This window comes from Sesamum indicum, linkage group LG9 (assembly GCF_026168435.1).
Source record: "Sesamum indicum cultivar Baizhima isolate 11 linkage group LG9, ASM2616843v1, whole genome shotgun sequence".
Classification (NCBI taxonomy): Eukaryota; Viridiplantae; Streptophyta; class Magnoliopsida; order Lamiales; family Pedaliaceae; genus Sesamum; species Sesamum indicum.
The window spans coordinates 5,764,601-5,784,471 of record NC_142665.1 but is presented as its reverse complement, the minus strand read 5'-3'; the positions used below and the strand labels follow the sequence as shown (position 1 = coordinate 5,784,471).

Below are 19,871 nucleotides of genomic sequence, written 5' to 3'. Positions count from 1 at the left end.
TTTCTCTATCAAATATTATAAAAATTTGAAATTCATGAACATTTAACAAAACATAATTTAAGTTTTAGAATTGGACGATTTGAAATTATTTTAATATAAAATTATTCATCACGAGCAACTTAAAATCTATGATTTCAACTCCATCGATCCAAATATAACTTAATAGTTATTTAAGTCTCGACTTGATAATATAATTCCTATGAACTGGGGTTGAATCATGGACATCGATCCAACCGTATCAACCATTTATTTTCGTTGTTACTCGATTTTAATAATTTATTTATATATTTTGTGACTTTTAGATGATGTAATTATCTTATATTTATCATAAAGTATAGTTATTATTAAATAATAATAATAGAGTACATATATCAAATAATATTTCAGATAAATTAAATTATTTATTTAAAAAAGACGAATTTGCTAATGAGATATACTTATAACAAAATGCTAATGAGATAAATTTATTTAGTAAAAAGAAAAAGTAGAGTAGGAAGTAGAGAGAAACGAAATTAAAAATGGGAGGAGGCTACATCAGATTGTACGGAGATGGGTCCACTGTTCAGGTGAACCCTTTGTTGTGGAGAATCTAACACTTCAATAATAATTAATAATTTAATACCACATCAATAAAATTTAATACATGTACTATCCCCCACCCACCAAACCCAACCCAACCCAACCCAACCCAACCCACCCCAATCCACACAAACCTTTTCTTTTATTATTTCTTTTAATTAGTGTGCCAAGACACCTCAAGTGTTTGTATAATTAATTATTTTTAAAAAATAATTATTATTTTTAAATATATATCAACTCAGTAAATTAAAAGGTATTACTAAGAAAAAAAAAATAAAATCATGAGAATTTATTGAGATAAGAGAACAAGATTAAAGGTTATTGAAAGAATAAAAACAAAATGATTTATTATACTGTTGGAGATATAAAAAAGATCATGATGAGTTTAAATTCCACCGTCTGTAAGGTGTTCCACTTTAATAATAGATTATGATCTATTTTAATAATAATTAGTAATTTATGGCACATTATATGTGTGTGAAAATTTCATAATACTATTTAAACAAAAATATTTATTATTTAATAAAGTATATATAAAATGATAAGTTATAATAAATTTACAAGAAGTAATTAATATGATCATTTAATAAAGCATATTATCAGTTATTTAATAAAGTATATACAAAATACTTAAATAAAGTTGATCATATACTTAATATCAATAACAATAATGGTAAATTACATCGATATCTCTTAAGATCAGATTTAATTATATAAATAATTCATTTTTATTTTTGTAAAAATTACAGATGCACGTTCTAAAGGGTATTAGTGTAATGTAATTTCGAGGGCATTTGTAATTGTAATGATAACTTTAAGGACTGTTACTTGCAATTTTACAAAATGCACAAAAGTTTGAATTTACGCTAAAAATAAAAATGAGTATTAATTTTAATATAGGTAAATTTGCATCGACCTTTGCAAAATTGCATGTACATACACCTTTTGAGTAATTTTACAAAGGTAAGGGTCATCTGTGTAATTAATTAAGTTTAATTTCAATGGGTGTTGATATAATTGACTCTTTAATATATAATAAAACAAATATGAAACTCTTTTGCATTAATTTTAAGAATAATTTATATTAACACCTGATTTATATTCTTATTATACTCTTAACTTTTTTTGTGTAATTAAAAAAACAACCTCTATCAGCCAAAAAATATGAGTTGTGTAATGAAGTTAACCTTTCTAGGAGATGCACGTGTAATTCTTTTAAAAAAGTAGGCATGATTTGTATAAATGATATTGATGTTTCTGATATAATTTTCAAAAGATATGACTTATTTGTATAAATAAATTATAAATTATTAGGAAGTATAAATATAATTATTTCAGCCCGTGATTTGAGGATTTTAGTAATTAAACTCAATTATGAGCTTACAAATTAAGTCTAGTCTGTCAATGAGGTGGAGTAATTTATAATAGATTTGAGTCAAATTGATGCCAAGACATAATAAGAAATTAGCACAAGATTTGATTCTTTAGACTATGGGGAATGTGAGTGTTGCTTTAGACCGATCGAGGCGCCTAAGCAATAATTGAACTCCCTTTAATTTCTTTAATACCAAATAGCAATTTGGAGTGATTGTTGGAAAGACTTGAACATATTTTTGATCATATATACCTTCATCATCTTTGTAAATCTTTTCAGAAAGGAACAAAAATATCAACACTTTGATTGAATTCGACTAAAATGGTGATAGAATTTCTTAGGGCTAAGTACACATTTATGAGTATTTTAGGGTATTAAAAACATTACAACTCATATACATGATATTTCAGAGTACATTTTAAAATAAGATACGATGTTATACCCATCGGGTGCAGAGATATTTCATTGGTATTTAACATGAGTGCTTTTGATCTTATCCAAGTTCAGTGGATAGTCTAATCTGAGCCATTACATATATCAACATCCGTGGATTTAAATGCAGCCCGTTGGAGGGAAGTGAAGTGAGTTGAAGATGATGAGAAATTGTGTGTGGTATATATTTGACGCTTGGACTCAATAAATGCCCATAAATAATACCAACTAGCAGTCTACTTCCCTTATCATTTTCATCCACTAATTCTTGATGCTTTCCTGTGGTTCCGAAATGGTAACAAATTAAAAAATAAAGCAATTTAACACCTTTAAGCGTGGATGGTTCAAGTTTTTCGCATGTGTTTTGAAATAAACAAATGGAGATTTCTTGCAAAATTGTCATCGCTCAAACATAACTTAATTTTAGCCAACTACAATAAATACCTCGACTATTCCAAAAGTTAGAACCACCACCAAACACTAGAAAAAATTAATTACTTTTCATGATTTAAATGATATTTATTACGGTGAAATAAAATTAATATAAAAAAATTAGTTTTGATCGTAATTAAAAAATAACAACTAATAGTTATTATATAATGATTAATTTATATTTGATATTATTTTACTTTCTTTTTTAGTAATTGTTGATTCAGGCAATATACTAATATGATTAGACATAAAATAGATTATACCGATTTAATTAATATATTAATTGACTAATACTAGTAATATATTACAATTCAATAAATTATATATACCTATATATTTAGTGAGATTAAAACTCATAATTTTAAATTTGTTCGTAGATATTCAACCTTAGAATATTATTTTTGACTTTTGACCATCAATAAATCATAAGGAAAAATTATAATTTTTTGTAGCTGAGGTTGATAGATATATAGACAGTCTCCTATACAATTACCTGTGATATGGCTATATATATCTATGTTACTATGTATGTATACATACATGTATGTATATATACTAAAGAAACACCTTCCCCACAGTGTAAATTCCCTAACCCTCTTTCTTCCCCACCCCCACCCAACCAGAAGAACCCCTTTTCTTTCACACAGTGCATAATATATACAGTTGAGTGATTATGGACCCGGAAGTTTAGATCTCAGACATGGTCTAAATTTCTTGTTCAGCGTGCAAATGTTCAATTCTCCATTTTTTGTAATTTTTTTTTTTTCAAGAAAAGCGTCTTTCTTGATAATCTACGTAATCATTCTCTCTCTCTCTCTTTCAAAGATGCTAATTATTATTATCTATACACAAGTAGTCAATATCAGAATATGAAGCGCCATTTCTTAGTCCCAATTATATCTTTATCTTTTTGCGTTTGGTGGCGTAGTACTGATTTACAAGCTGATCCACCAACATAAGATAAGGTTAATCTATGCTGCTCGAATCTGGCAACTCCATCGATCCACCTGCTTTTTCTTGATTTGAAATCATAATGGAAATAGGGCGCAGTTTTTGTTCTTTTCTCGATCTCTTGTCTGGAAATGTGTTTCAAAAGTTTACGTTTTCCCCATTTGTAATAAGCCACATCAGATTCCTGCTAATGGGCTTAATTTCTTGATGTTTTTCTTTTCTTTTTTTTGTTTTTTGAAATCCGAAGTGCACATATATTCCAGTCTTCAATCCCTCGAAAACGCACACACACACACACTCTTTGATACATCTAAGTTATAAATGTTTTCCAATTCCCATTACGGAGAAACAATCAAGGGTTTTGTCTCTGCAAATCTTGGAGATTTTTATGCATGGATCTGTACATAACATAATATACAGTCGTTGTTTTCTGGTGTAGCATCATCAAGATTCACATGCAAAGGCATGGTGGCTGGTAATTAAGCTGATATATCACCCCTCTCTCTCTCTCTCTCTCTCTCTCTCTCTCTCTACACCGAAGCTTTTAGGTGGTGAGAATCTTGATGATGCTGCATCGGCAATAAACGACTAGCGAGGCTGTAAGAATGGTGAGTTCACAGTTGTTTTTATGAGTTTCTCAGGTGGGATTTTTGCTTGTAGGAAATTGCTTCCCGTTTTCTCTCTGGCATTTTCCCTTTTTTTCCCCTTTTTTTTTGTGTGTGTGTGTCAGTTCCTTGGAAACCGAGACCAGATTGACGACGGAGGGAGCTCCACCCTGTAGATGAAAATGCTGATTAAACTGCTTAGATCTGTAATTATTCTTCTGTCCCAGATCAAAAGTTTGGTGGAACTTTCTTTTTCATTTTATTTTCCGAAAACATAAGCTTCGGATATCGAAAATTTTACCATAAAAGAGGCAACTTTCGTTCTTGTTCACTTTCATTCCTCTTTAACATAGCTGTAGTAATCTTTTTGGTTCAAATCTTTTATTTTAAATTGATATTTCTCGAACATCTATTTTGATTTTATTATAATTCAGTGAAAAGAGTAATAATTCTTGAAAATTCTTGGTTTGCGTGCAGTATTCATGAAAAAGATTGATCCACAGACAAAAATGTAATAGAATGCACAAGTTTAGGAGTGGTGGTAAGAAAAAATATTCGCTCATTTGCATGTTTTTACATTTATATATTTTTCTTGTTCATTTATTTGAATACGAATGCAGGATTCGACTCATCTCTAATTACATTCTCTACACTTTTAAGTTGGACAATATGTTGTAGGAGTCGAGTTCGTCCAGATACATATATTGGATGTACAAGTATTAGTTAATGATCTTTAACTTGACTCGTAGAGATATGGTTATTATGTTCTCCTAAACCATATTTATTACAAGGCAACTTGCGATTTTAAGTTTTTTGAAATTTGCAAGTGTTATTGGAAGACAAATCATGGTAAGAACGTGATAGTCATGCATGACTGACATTGATTGAACATTGTTTTCAACAATCAAACACCAAAACTCTTATTGCAGGTGGACCAAACATACTTGCAACTTGCCTATGACAAGTAGTCTTCCTCATTGAAAGGTTCATATATTCCTAAATATACTTCTCCCCTCTTATTACAAGCGTTTCCCACACAATATATAATTCTTAATTTGTTTGTTTGTTTATTTATCAGGGCTATATTATTGTTATATTCTGTACTCCTAGGAGCTTCTTACACTGCTAGCAAAACTAAGTAAAAATACCATATATAGATCCTTTATATGATTATGAATTAATGCGCTCTTAGATAGATTCTCTCTGTAATTCCTATGAAGTTCTTAAAAGTATTTTATAAGATATTTGAGAGATATACAACATCGTAAACTTTTAGAAATGAGCTTATAAAGTTTAAAAATAAAACATTAGGAGCTTTAACAAAATCCCTTGAAATGTATTGCTCATATTAATTACAAATTATAGCATCGTTCTTATAAGCTCCACGATCTTATTCTATCCAAAAACTTAAACTGTTTACCTTAAAGTAAGATTTAACATGTTATAAGATACAAAAACATCCTATATATAAGATAAACAAGCTTACAAGATTTAAATAAATTTAGCCAAACGCCCTCTTAATTTTTCACTTATAAGCCCTTTGCTTAATATAATTAGAGCAAGTGATCATGAGTCAAAGCAGGATGAAAATTATATATATATATATATATATATATTGCACATTTTGACCTTTATGAACATACGGGTGTTATTTCCGATACTGATAAATAGCTTACCTGCTGATACAAAGTAGAAAGATACTTGGTAAACATAAAAAGCTGCTATTTATGGAGTTCAATTTTCCTCTGAATATCAAATTCACAATTACTACTTTGGTGCCTTGAAGCAAACGTTAATTAAGAAACAATGATCGACAGATTCTAGTTCATTTTCTCTTTTTTATTGATAATTAATTCCATGTATACATGAGTGTTAATTTCGACTATCACCGAAAGATCGGAGAGGAAAAAAAGTCGAAATGATGCTTTGTTGTGAGCATGCTTGCTTTCTATATATCGCTTACTTGAGGTTTATTTCCTTAATTCACTTGCAATTCAGTTTAATTTTCTTCAAGAAATGATATCTCATCAGTTACCCTTTTCATTGTAGTGAATTATTTCTCCTTCACAATTAGATAAATTTATTAACACCATATTTATTAGAATGATTATTGGACTGATTGATGTTATGTCTCCGACACAGTGCACAAAAGAAAACCCAATGGGGCCAGCCAAGTTGAGATAGATCATACATACTAAGTTGTTCAAACCTCTTCGCTCCTTGTCAAATCAGGTTTTGTGTTTAAACTCCTTTTCTTGATGACTTGATCTTAAGTAGTTTCGTAAATTCTGTCAAAGTCAAGCTTGGGGACACAAAGGGTGTATGCAAAAGCTTAAATTAAAGCCATTATCAGTTCTTTGTACTGAAAATAAGTCAAATTGAGTGTTTGACGTAACATTTGTCTGAACTACTTGGATTAAGTTAATTTAAGTCAAAAGTTTGTAAGCATCTTCGCTCAAGCTTTTATAACTTATTGGTATGTAGAACTATATATAAATATTTTGAAATTTATCTTGACCATTTTATCCTTTCTTTCTCGCACGATATTTATTTTTATTATTCATGGACTTATCAGTAAACTTCAACATAAATGGTTGATGTTGTAATGTTTTTCCCGAAAAATCTGACTTTGAACTTTTTTCCACTTTTATGGAGATAAATTAAAGAAAACTCAATGAACAACAAGCCCCCTTGAACGAGTTAATTAGAACGGGCTTTTAAATTATCCCTGCACGGATTTGTTTTAGAGCCTGAATTTTTGCGGAGATATCCACAAAGAGCTTCGCTGTCAAATTATTAGAAGGATTATAGAGCATGTAATATCTACGAATTATGAAAAGTATATATACTCTAGGTCGTGTTAATGTCAACTACTGAATTTATGTATAAGGTTGGTTCATGCATTCATAAATTCGTACAGTAGTTGTCCGTACCAAGTTGTTCACTGATGTTGGCTCGTCATCTCTAGAGACAGTTGGCTTCGGGAACAATTAACATGAATAATATTGTAGAGCCAGCCAGTTAAACTATAACTGGAAGATTACTATGTGTCTGCCTGGGAACCTTGTCACTATATATATCAAAGAAAACTATGCGGTTCTTTTCTTGGCAGCATTGATTGCGTACCGTGGGCATCATCTAAGCACTAGATTCAGACAGCATTGTCCTTTTGTCCACGTTCTGCTTCATTAGGTTTTTGGTTATTTTACGTTAAGTTTCATATCAAGTGAGAAAAAATAAAATAAAAAGAATGGGTCTTGTTTTGATGCGATTTTTTTTTTTTTTTTTGATAGTATGTGATTGAATATGAGATAAAACTGTAAGAATGATATTTTGTGTAAAGATGTTAAGTAAGACGGAGAATGTAATGATTGTTATAATGTGATATACTTTTATTGAAAGTGATTAAATATGTTTGAGATATATTTAAAAAAAAAAAAGGCACATATTCGGTTGAAATGTATTTCATGAGATGAGAAGAATGTTTGCAAGCAAGCACAACTTAATTAGCATTTCATCTTATCTCAGTAAGAATGGATGAGATAACACGAATTTTTTTGAATTGGGCGTTTAAATGTGGATAAAAATGTAATTAATGACGACAATTGATGTGATGTATAGTTGGTGTTATAAAGAAAATTTGTAACTATTGTAGTTGATATATATAATATGTTTTTGTACGATTAATTTTTTTTTCACTGTATTAAAATGTATTTAAAATATATTTTGCAAAATATCTCACAAATACACACTTACCTGGATTGAAATAAGAGAAACTAAGCACAAGAAGATATAGATTTTACGTGGTACTTTACAGATCAAGTTCCTTTTGTATCTTTAATCGCGTTACTTAAATTATAATATAAAAGATCTTGTGCAATTACATAGTTGTCCACGCATCAATAATTCAACTACAATAATTATAAAATATCGTCGAAATGACCAAAACATGTGATTATAAACACCCCAAAAGGCCCCTCTTCTAACATCATAAAACATGGATGCTTTAGGCATTACGAGGTTCTTGCAGTCATTTTCTACATTGTAAATGAGCTCGATCTTTGGAAGTAACATAATTGCCTAGGTGGTCCAAGATGCCATATATGCAGCATGTATGATGTTGGATTGACACTGATGAAAAAGCAGTGCATTGAATTCTATAGAGGACCATTTTTGGTCATTCCGAAGAGATACATTAACTTTAACCTTATCAAATAAGTGAAATCAACTTTTGGAGCCCTGACATCCAGAAAGAAGGGTTTGATGATGTCGTTCATGTGAATTTATACCTACATAAAATATCATATTACATATAATATCAACAATTATCGTGTATTAAACTACCGATCCACAGTTTATATGGGCACAAATTCACGTGGACGACACTGAATTTTTCAAAACGAAAAAGGAAACGAAAAGATGGTGGACCTTTTCTTGGCATAATTGCAATGTATAGTACCAACTATAGCTAATGCATGCATGAACTCCCATAATAGCACCATTTAAGCTCATCATTGCTTGGTTGAGTTCACACAATGTGCTGTAGTCATTGCTCATCAACACTTAGCTGGTCATATTAGGTAGCTAGGATACTTTAGGGTGTTCTTGATTCACTAATAATGTTGTTTGTTGTATTATTATTGTTTTGGGCAAGTGGTTGTGTTGGCATGATTTAACAAAGATTTAAATGTATGATTTTGACGGTAAATTAAATCCACAGCTATAATTATGGATCCCAACCATAACTATGACTGTTGTTACTATATATTATTATTAATGTCTATCAATTATGCACACAGTTCATTTGTACATTACTGTTAGTGTATGTTCGATTAATTAGTTTAAAGTGTAATTTTGCTTATATAATGCCAAGGGGTGTTATTTTCAGGTTTCAATTGTTCTAAAGGCAGTTTGTTGTCAACCAAGCGTTGCTCGATTCATAAGATTGAGGCCTTACAACTAAAAGTTGTTAAAATTAGCGTCAAATTAATTAGCAAGAAAATTTTCGTTGTTAATCTACATGATTTAATATATATTTTAAATAATTAGTTTCTAAATTCATTAGCAAATGTAGATTAATAATGAGAATTTTACTTGTTAATAAGCTCGATGCTGACTTGTTTTCTTTCTTTCTTTTCTGTAGCTATATATTAAGCCATTTTCTTGTAGTGGTTCAAGTTCTACGAATGTGGACGTACGTCTATTTTTATAATAGTTTGTTGTTTCTTTTTGTTTCTTTTGAATGGATTCATTAATTTGAATTATTAACTTATTATAATTTTTAAACTTTGTTTCAATATTAGGTCAATTACGTATATTATTTCCCGATTTAGAGATTAATTGCGACAATGAATGGTTCTTACCATAATTATTATAGTAAATACATTTATTTGAAAATAATGTTAGAAATTAACGCAGAATAGACTCACTAGTATTATTGAGTTAGATTTAATTATTGCAAAAATGGGTAAGATAGTGGTTGATTAATAGCCTTTTCTTCTTGCATTATCAGCGATAATTATACAATTACATCAACATCTCAATAAATTGAACAACACATCAATTTAATCAATATATAAATATAATTAAGAATAATAAATAAATTTCAAACACTCACAAAAAATGAGATAAATACCAAAACTAAGAATATATAACATATTTCAAACACTCACATAAAATGAGACAAACACTCATGCGTTCGTTGAGACTCGAACTTATTGGCAAGACCTCAACCTTACTACTAAGCGAAAATATTATGAAAAAAAAGAGTTATCTTGAATAAGATAATCTATGTGGTACGTACAAAGATGACAATGTGATTATTCTATACAAAAAGATTAAAAAACTACAAAAAAGGAAAAAAAAATCAATATTTCTTTTTCTTATCTCTAATGGCTATATATAATTCTAGAATGTTATTTTACTGTGTATGTGCTTTAGATTTATACCTCTATAAATTTCAAGATATTACGACATCTTATATCAAGGCACGCGGGAATTATATTTCTGAAAGAAATACAAATAAAAGATGTGTAATAATTCAGAATTTAAAATACAAACATAAGTAGATGATAAATAGTTTAAATTTGATACTTCAACAATTGTTAATAAAATAAATATATTAAATATAAAAATATATTGAAAATAAGTTTCTAATTAATTTATCTCAAAGAAATTTTTGGTAAACACAAATAATCATAACTTATCTAATAAGAAAAATCTTACTAATCTTTTGAATAAAGATAAGCTATTATACACTTATCTAAATATATATATATATATATATGTATGGATTACATTTACACGTCTCAAAATATTACTAAGAATTCAAAGTTCAGTTAGGGTGTTTGGTTTGAGATTATAAACTTTTTAAGTCAATTCTCTTCTTTGTATATATTATATAATAATAATAATAATAATAATAGGTCATGAGGAAATTTCTGAATCTGAAAATGAATGGATTTGTTCCCTCTCCCACCGGTGGGTTCGGAGTTGACAGACTCAAAACTGCTTCTGCCATCATAATGGATTGGGCAGTCCCATTCACAGTACTCTTCCTTCCGGCGGCTATTGTTTCTCAGGCACCAGTTATTTTATGGAGGGAAATTCGATTTGGACCAAAATTTGATGTTCCCGCGCCCATCTTAAAAGGGTGCTAGTATGCTCATCTGTGATTAATGGATACTGACACGACGACATGGCTATAATACAACACGAATATGGCAACACGAAAAATATAAAAAATTAGAACATAATACGGTATTGATACTATATATATAATATATATTTTTATCATATTATTCTTAATTTCTCTTAAAATTAAAATATACATATAAAAAATCAAGATAAAATATAAAATAAGCATATTATATATCTATATTTTTAAGTTTTAACCAAACTTAGCTTCAAAAATATACATAATCAGTTTAATTTTAAAAATATATAATGAATTTTTTTTATAATTTAAGTTAGTTAAATTATCATAAATATCTCTCAAATTTTTAAAAAGTTCATCCTAATACTTTTAATGTGAAAGGACTAAATTAATTTTTTCTTATTAAGCCTAAAATCTTTACTTTTTTCATAAGACAATACAAAATATTTTGAAATATAAAAGAAATTGAAATATGTCGAACACACCTCCGAAATATATCAGGCACGCCAACAAATGTGTCCGTAGCATTTCCAACACTGTGTTATTTTTTATTATTTTATGTTTTCAAACATACAAATACTTTGTATGAGCCGTGACCGTATATAACACTATATGGGATAATTTTTTGGAAGGTCAATACATTATAGCTGCTCATACACTTTATAGAATCTCATAAAATTTGGAGATTAAAAGGCTGCTTTTCCGCTTATACATTGTATAAGATATTTTTACAACTTAAAAAATAGCATCTTTTACACTTTATAGAATCTCATATGCTCGTATAAAATGTTTTTAAGATCACCCAAACAACCAATAAATTTGAGGAATATAAGGTCAAATTTAGTAGAATGCCAATTATCAGCATTAGTAAAACAGCAGCCCCCGTCTACAACAAACTACATCAACAGATTAGACTGCCAAGTGTTCTTGACAAAAGCATCTTACAAATCTTCCATCCAAACTTGAGAGAGAGAAAAAGAGACACACAGAGAGAGAAAGAGAGACTACCTGAAAACCTTTGTACAAGAGACACAGTTACTAACAGTTTAGCAGCATAGTCCATGCTACAAAATTGCACACCACTACCCCAATGGTGCTTCTTGGATGATTGCAGCATTTATGAGTGCTGCGTGGTCCCTGAAGGCTGGTATGCTCTGTGAACGTTTTCTTGATCTGTAATACCGAGATCTTTTATCGTTTTTCTCTCTAGGGGGAGTGGTGATAGAACGCATCAGTGACACTGACCCCGACCCTGACCCAGATAGAGGGTCATTTTTCATTCTCTGGAAGAGGTCAAGATTTTTTTGGTAATTCCCTCCATGGAGGCCTTCTCTATCCAGTTGCTCTCTTGGAACAGATAACGCTTCCTTGTACTCCATTTCAATGTTCAACTCTTCATCATCGCCAGACTTATAATCACTGTCTTGGATATCCTCCACAGCAAGATCGTCATACTCATCATCTGATTTTGTCAATTCCTCATCCACAGAGCCTTCCAACTGAAAAAACTAGCAATTAATAACTTTTCATTACCCAGTAGCAAAAGCAAAAAACCCTTTCTAGGTATATGAATCACATTAGCCAGATCTAATATAAACATACATCACCCATTTGTGCTATCCAGTAGCTAAATACATAAAATTATAGTGTGTCCCTCGTATGTACTTTGGAAATAAACATACATGATATTAAACATATTGTACCAATATATATTATACAAGCATAAATGTCCTTACCTCTTCATCTAGGTGCTTCGACGCATCAGTAAAATACTCATCACTGTCTGACTCCACAGAATCATCAACCTCCTCTTCATCACTACCATGCACAGAATGTTCTTCCTTTAGCTGCAAAAACCAGGAAGATGCCAAATATAAAAATGGGTAAATGTGGACCGGGTAGTAATCACCATTACCGATTTCAAATTTCTCTAGGCTAAAGTTCAAGGTCCTAACCGTGCAAATACTCTAAAAGATATAATGATGCATAAAGTTTCACTATAATTGACTCTCACTTCGACAGATTCCAATCTCAACCATACAGGAAATCCAAGTCAATGACAGTTCCAAACTCACCTCTTTCGAAGGCCCATCACCAGAGATTCTTGGAGAGCTGGAGCACGATCTGCTACCACTTTCAGTTGAACACTTCGAATCATCGATACTGCTCGCATGACTTGTTCCCCCAGCATCGCCGGGCCAAGCACTAATCCCAAAGTGACCAAACTGCAAGTTAACAGGTTCTGCTTTACCTATCTGCAATGGTCCATACATAGGTGTCCCGAGTCCATGCCCTGTAGGATGGGCCACAATAGGCTTGCCATTATAATCTATAATGTCAACTGGCCATGCTTTTGCAACAGAACCATCATCATTCAAAAGTGCCATCAACTGTCGTGAGGAACCTTGCCTCTGGATCAACTGAAACATTCCCTTGGAGCTCAACGAATTGGCAGCACACTGATTCCTATACTCCTCATCAACAACAGAAACGGTGTTTGTGATTGGATCATAAAGATGCTCTCCAGCCTCACGCCTTCTCAGGCAGCTGAAAACCGTTGCATGAATTACTGCTACACTCTTATCAACATTCGTATTGTTTATTTTTGGCACCAGATGCTTATCTGCTCGATAGCAGAGATATTCCTGTATTGTCCTTATATTCCGTATATATTTAACATACTTGTTTCTAGCAGGGTCTAGCGTCATGTACTTGGCACGAACAGCAAATCTTTCCAAGTGCTTCCCCTCACTTGAAATGTAAATCATGAATGGTATAATTGAAGGATGTTTTTTCATGAGCCCCATCTGCATGAAAAAAGAATTGCGGAAAAGTCAGATCACAAGAAATCTCAGTCATTTACATTCACACAAATATCTCAGAACCTGTAGAATGATTATTACCACAAAATTGAGACTCAAGTGGACCCCCTCCACCACAACTGATTCTTTTCTTTCTTCCCATGCAGTTATCAACCGGTCAAGGCTGTCAATTACCATCTCACTCTGTGCTTTGAATCCTTCTATTGCCATCTGCTTTAGGCTAGGCAGATCACTGGTGGTTGAACTGCCATCAGATTTTCCATATGTTGAATTACTAACCACTTCGTCCTTAGCTAGTGACGCAGCAGAGACGCCAGCTGATTTGTTAGCCTTCTTTTTGGCCTTTGCTGCTGCAACTGCAACTGGATCTAAATGTTCGCCGGCATGATAAGTTGAAGCCCAGAGTAAAGGATTTTGTTCCTCACCGACAAAGCTCCTCATCATATGGCGAATTGAGTCGGTAGATATAACAGTTGTAATACCCAACCTACTACCCTGCAATAATAAATATCCAATTTAAATAGGACCAAACATGTCCAGAATCAATATTACAAGCCTAGTACAGCAAGAAATTTTCATTGCAATTAATTTTACACAACTCAAACAAGGGGAGAAATTCCCCATGCATCGGCAGGGGTGCATGAACTAGATAGAAGTATCATCTCTACAGAAATACTATCATTTGCTTAACCTCTTTAATAGTAATTTAGAACAATGGAATACCCAAAATTGCAGCTGAGATAAGAAATGAAATCCACAACCACCATGAATCAAGTCATAGAAAGACAATCAGGAGGATATAACCATAGAAAGTAAAACCTCAAGATTCAAAATGCAAATTTAACATATTTGATGTTGCATATCATATTGTAACTATATCTTCATGAGAAAACTTTAATCTTCTAGTTAAAACAATTTCAGGAGAAAATTATGATAACAGCATTCAACACTTATAAACAGAAAAGAAGTTAAATTATTGTCTCACCAAGTCACATAGATAACTGTATTACCATAAATGGTTCAAAAATTTTACGGAAGGTACAAGCACAGTTAAAAGAAAACCAAACAAACAAAGAAACTAAAACGAAGTCAGGAAAACGTGAAAGAGAGAACCCACCAGCAAGGCAGACAAGGTAGATTTTCCACAGCCACTTGTGCCACAGAGTAGCACAGTCACAGATTCCTTTCTTTCCCGAATTCTGAAATAACAGGCAGAGACTTAGAAAACGAAACAACAAATCCTAACATTCTAAAGACACAATTACTAAGCAACACATGAGGCAGCAAGCAAAGGGAAAAACCACCATTATGTATTCAGCTTAGAAGTCAGTGGAACTGTGTCCATCAACCTGGAATAGCTCAAGGTCTCTGTCTCATGGTGTTCACTAACAGAGAGCAAATAGATGATACAAAATTCTAAGGACTGAAATAGGTACTGCAAAGCCATAAATGGATACTTCTTAGACAATTGACAAGGAACGGCATAATTGTGAAAGCATCAGATTAACATTGCTCAAGAGTTGCCTCGAGCAATGCTTCATCAACCATACTCCAGAAATCAATTTGATTTCTCAGTCCAACTACAAATTTGGCCTAGAATGTTTCATGTTGACTTGTTCTGGAAAGCGGTAGTATACTAGGTACCATACCTATGGAGAAAACTCACTATTTTTCAGGGTAAAAAAATTCTACCTTTCATTAAATTACTTTGCAGGCAACCTAATGAAATGCCCTACTTATCCAACATAAAATTCACACCAGCACTGAAGTCTAGAAAGAACTCCTCTCTAATTTCCGGTTGATGTGCCCTTCCAAGAAGTAGCAAGTTATAAGGCGAAAATGGGTAATAACATCCTGGTTACTAGTGCATTTTCCGAACCTGAGACAAAACCTACATTTTTATCAAACCCTTAAGAGACAGTAACAAACTAGAAACAAGGGAAAAGTTATACAAGCAAAGAGTAAAGGATAAAATTCCCTCCTGGGAAGTTCATAGTTTATTAGTAAAGGGATCTCATTCCTAGCTCTTTTGATCATGTAATTATTATCTGGGACTATTTGTTTAGTAACTATAACATAAAAACAGGTAAAGACAGTGACATGAACCAAAAAAAGTAGAAATTGATTTCATGTAATCACCTTGTAAATCTTGAGCAATTAAGTTACTATTTTCCTGCAATAAAAGATCTTCTCAATAAAAAGGTAGCTGCTGTGCGCTGCTAAGGCTTGTTAATTTTTCTTAAGTCAAGGGCGATGAAAAACTGCCAGGAAGGAATACTTAATTCCACGCACGGTCTATAGCTCCAAAATGCATTACTATTGCACCAAGCATTCCCTATAAGCACCTCGATTGAAATAAAAGGGAACAACAAAAACATGACATGTCAATACTTTCTATTACAATTAAGTTACACAAAACCTCGTAAACATCTCCAATATGATTATCTACCATCTGCAGTAAGAGAATTGAGAACAATCATCAGGTATAGAATTCAACAAGGGATTGAATCCATGGATCTAGATTATCACTTGTTCTCAAACTTTTGTTTCCAAGATATAACAACTACAAATGAAAGGGAATATTGATATAATGAGGCAATAACCGTACAAGATCATATAGAACAAGTTGTAAAAACATGGCCATCAGCCATATGATGATAAAGGTGCAAAAGACAACCATTATGAACTACATCATGTAATTTGCACATTTAACCCATAAAATCAAATATACTCTTTGATGTGCATGTAACCCAACTATACCTGCAAGCTAAGACTAGATCAGCCCTCTGATTTGGCCCCACATACTTGTACTCTGAGAGAGCATCACAAACAACATCTAGAAAAGGTGTCCTTCCAACAATCACAGTTGTGAGTCTCTTGTACAATTCAAATGTTCTGGTTTTTGTCTTATCAGCCCCGCGAGATAAATTATCAATACCAGCTTCGTCCAAGCTGGCATGAGTACAGCATTCAGTCTCCCTTTGGGGGTATATTTTAGCATCCTTTGGTGGCACATTTACAGAATCTGAAGCCATCTTCACCATAAAGCTTTCACTTCTCATTATTTCGAATACCCTTTGACTAATCTGAACGGAAACAGGCCTCAAAATCAGAAAGAACTAATGATGGAAGTACAAGACGCCGTAATACAACTTGCAAATGATGCATTAACTCAAATGCAGGTTTTTTGACAAGCAGAAGATATAGGTGTACGTAGAGTAGAGACGCATAAGGTACTGCAATTTTTCTGTTTAAAAATGAAAAGAAACAAGAAGATGAGCTTGTAGTAAATGCAGTCTAAGTCTTTTGTATAAATTTAACAAATTGTTTAGATATAAGGAGACACCGATTAGTTCTAGGATTCAACTTATTAAAAAAACACAATTACTCTTGAGTCAAATATTAATTGAAGTGAGAGTTTGGATCCACAGGGGAATGCAGAGACCAGAACCAGAAACAGATAACTTTAATTCTACTAAAAATAGGTTGCAAACAAGAGATGAAGATGTTCAAATTTCAGCCACGGGTAAGTTTATAAATTATAACCAAACATGCAGCATTATTTCACTATCTTCAAAAACAAAGAAGGAAATGGTTTTCCGTATTGCAATATTACTCAAACATCACAAAACTTGAATTTACTGAACCAATGTAGAAGTCAGAACAACAGATGGCCACCGTCATCGCTACTATGAAAACAAGAGTGCAGAAAAAATTGCAGATCAAGATCGTTAAGAGCACAAAAATCAACAAGCAAGCAAAAAAAAACCCAATTCTATATTCTAAGATTCAGGATTCTCTGTATCATCAACAAAACCACCAGTGTCCGGTACATACTACTAGCGACGCGAACGCACGGACAACTCAAGCATCTTTAAGGACGTGCATGTAAGTAAAAATACAGATGCATACTCTTATATACTAAAAAAGGATATGAAAAAATATTTTAGAGAAGATATTTCAAGAAGGAAATTGAGAACAAGATCAGAGACACCTTAAACGCATGTCGAGCCTTGCAACCCATGAGTTGCAGAGTACTCTGGAGAAGGGAACGCGTGTATCGAAACGATGCCGAACCCTTCTTCTCCGGTGCTACCGCCAGTGCAGAGTCATCGTCCACCACTATTATGTACAGCAGCTTTGCCACCCCCTCCGACGCCGCCATTCCTCAAACCTACAACATTCACATGCACAATAATCCAATTCAAAACAATACAGCCCAAAAATACGAAATCAACGAAAACCCCATCCTCCACAATCGAAAAACAAAACATAAGAATCACTAGCCATTAACCGCAATGCAGGTAGGCAAAACAAGGAAACCAGACCTGGAGAACACAAATCGACGGAAATGTCTTCAAGCGTCCGGCTAGGGTTCTACGAACTGATCCAGCTACAATTACACAGAAAAACATTCAAATGGAGATTTAACAGGGGAGGAGGAGGACAACGACGCCATTTCCGAGGCGATCCGGCCATTGGCACCGCCACGAGGTTCCACGCATCACACCTTCTGGGCCTCCACGAGTCGTCCCTCAATCTGTATAAAACGGCGGGTGCGAAAAACCTTATAAAATGACAGGATTGGGTCTAAACCATGGGTCAAATTACGGGGAGGGAGAGGTATGGGTATTTATACTAGATAACGAAGGACGAGTGGCAGGGCTGGTAATTTCGGCAGAAGATAATGGTCCAAAGTTTGTGCTAAACCTGCACTTTGTGTTTGGATTCTAGCGAATATATAAAAGAAACACTGAAAAGGACCTTCCCATAATATAGAGGAACTTCAGGGGTTGGATTGCAATATGCTGAAAATTCTATCCATCTTCTACATTTACCCGTACCCGATGCGTGTGCTTAATTTTTTAAAATATAAAATTATAAAATACTTATTAAATTTAATTGTATTATTCTTTCATTAAATAAAAACCGTCAATTTACTTGTTGAATTCGTAACACTGAAAAGAATAATCTACTGAAAAATGAAATAATAAATTAAAATATGGGAAAAATAACTAAATTAATATTACATTCTTACATGAAATTAATTATATATCTCTAACTATAAAACATATATAAATTTTAATTGGTTGGATTCAATTTATATATAATAATTTAATTTTTTATTTTTGAATCAAATAAAAAATTCTTACAACACGTTGTGGGTACATGACAAAATTGTGACAATGACTAAATCAAAGTATATGTAACCTTTGTAAGTGGAGTCAATAGTTTGTACCTCAAAAACTGGCAACCTTGTAGCAAATTTTTCACTTTTCCGAAAAGATTCAAACACGCAACAACCACCTTTATTTAGTTTAATTTTGAAATGGTCGTAAATGTAAATAAAATCTAATTTAATTGACGAAGTTGACGTCTACTATGGATTTGAATTTCAATTATGTATAAGGTATTAATTTAATTTAATAATAGTTATTCGTCCATTGTAATAATAGTTATTGATTGATTATACATATTTGATATTAACAATTGACGTATATTGATTCTTGGTATTGAAATTTATGATATAATTGTAATTGGTTAACACAAAATGGCCGAGAACTAAGCGTTGCCCAAGTTAACTACAATCACCCTATTTATAAGAGTTTCCTAACTTATATTAATTTTTCACCACAAGAATCTGATAATTACCAACTACAAGTTTCCTCATTTGGAAATTTGAATAAGTCATGTATATCATGGTTGCGATTGCTTTTATTATAGAGTATATTTCAATGATCTTTGTTATTTCAAGAAATAAAATAGATATACAAAATATTATACGATGAGTTGCATTACATTTGCATCATTGTGTAAGAAATTATCTCCCTCAAGCTTTCTCGCGTTTAGATTGAGAAGCCTTGAATTTATTTTATTTTAGTTTATTTTAACATAATTTTTGCAAAGATATATTATTAAAAATGATAATTCATGCATTAAAATTGGGGAAATATAGGGTAAAATATATATAGGGATAGTGGTTTGATTTTGTGACCTGTGGTCAAATTCTGTCCCTACAA

At 32.2% G+C, this 19,871-nt stretch overlaps 1 protein-coding gene and 1 long non-coding RNA gene across 3 annotated transcripts; one reads left to right on the top strand and one right to left on the bottom strand.

Annotated features, from left to right (window-relative positions):
* Window positions 1–3,373: 3,373 nt before the first annotated feature.
* LOC110012579 (uncharacterized) lies at window positions 3,374–6,902 on the top strand. Its single transcript, XR_016067253.1, has 3 exons — window positions 3,374–4,915; window positions 5,304–5,358; window positions 6,517–6,902. It is a non-coding gene; the product is annotated as an uncharacterized LOC110012579 (long non-coding RNA).
* A 4,945-nt stretch (window positions 6,903–11,847) lies between these two features.
* LOC105170736 (P-loop NTPase domain-containing protein LPA1 homolog 2) lies at window positions 11,848–18,536 on the bottom strand. 2 transcript variants are annotated; one of them, XM_011091635.3, is made up of 8 exons: window positions 18,180–18,536; window positions 17,846–18,025; window positions 16,612–16,937; window positions 14,969–15,050; window positions 13,933–14,346; window positions 13,105–13,836; window positions 12,766–12,876; window positions 11,848–12,537 (listed from the first exon to the last, which is right to left on the bottom strand). In XM_011091635.3, the coding sequence occupies exons 2-8, from the start codon at window positions 18,014–18,016 to the stop codon at window positions 12,112–12,114; spliced, it is 2,262 nt and encodes a 753-aa protein (XP_011089937.1). In that variant the 5' UTR covers window positions 18,017–18,025; window positions 18,180–18,536; the 3' UTR covers window positions 11,848–12,111. The 2 variants fall into 2 exon arrangements, with proteins under 2 accessions (XP_011089937.1, XP_011089938.1); XM_011091636.3 differs by having other exon boundaries at window positions 11,848–12,528; window positions 18,180–18,533.
* Window positions 18,537–19,871: the final 1,335 nt, after the last annotated feature.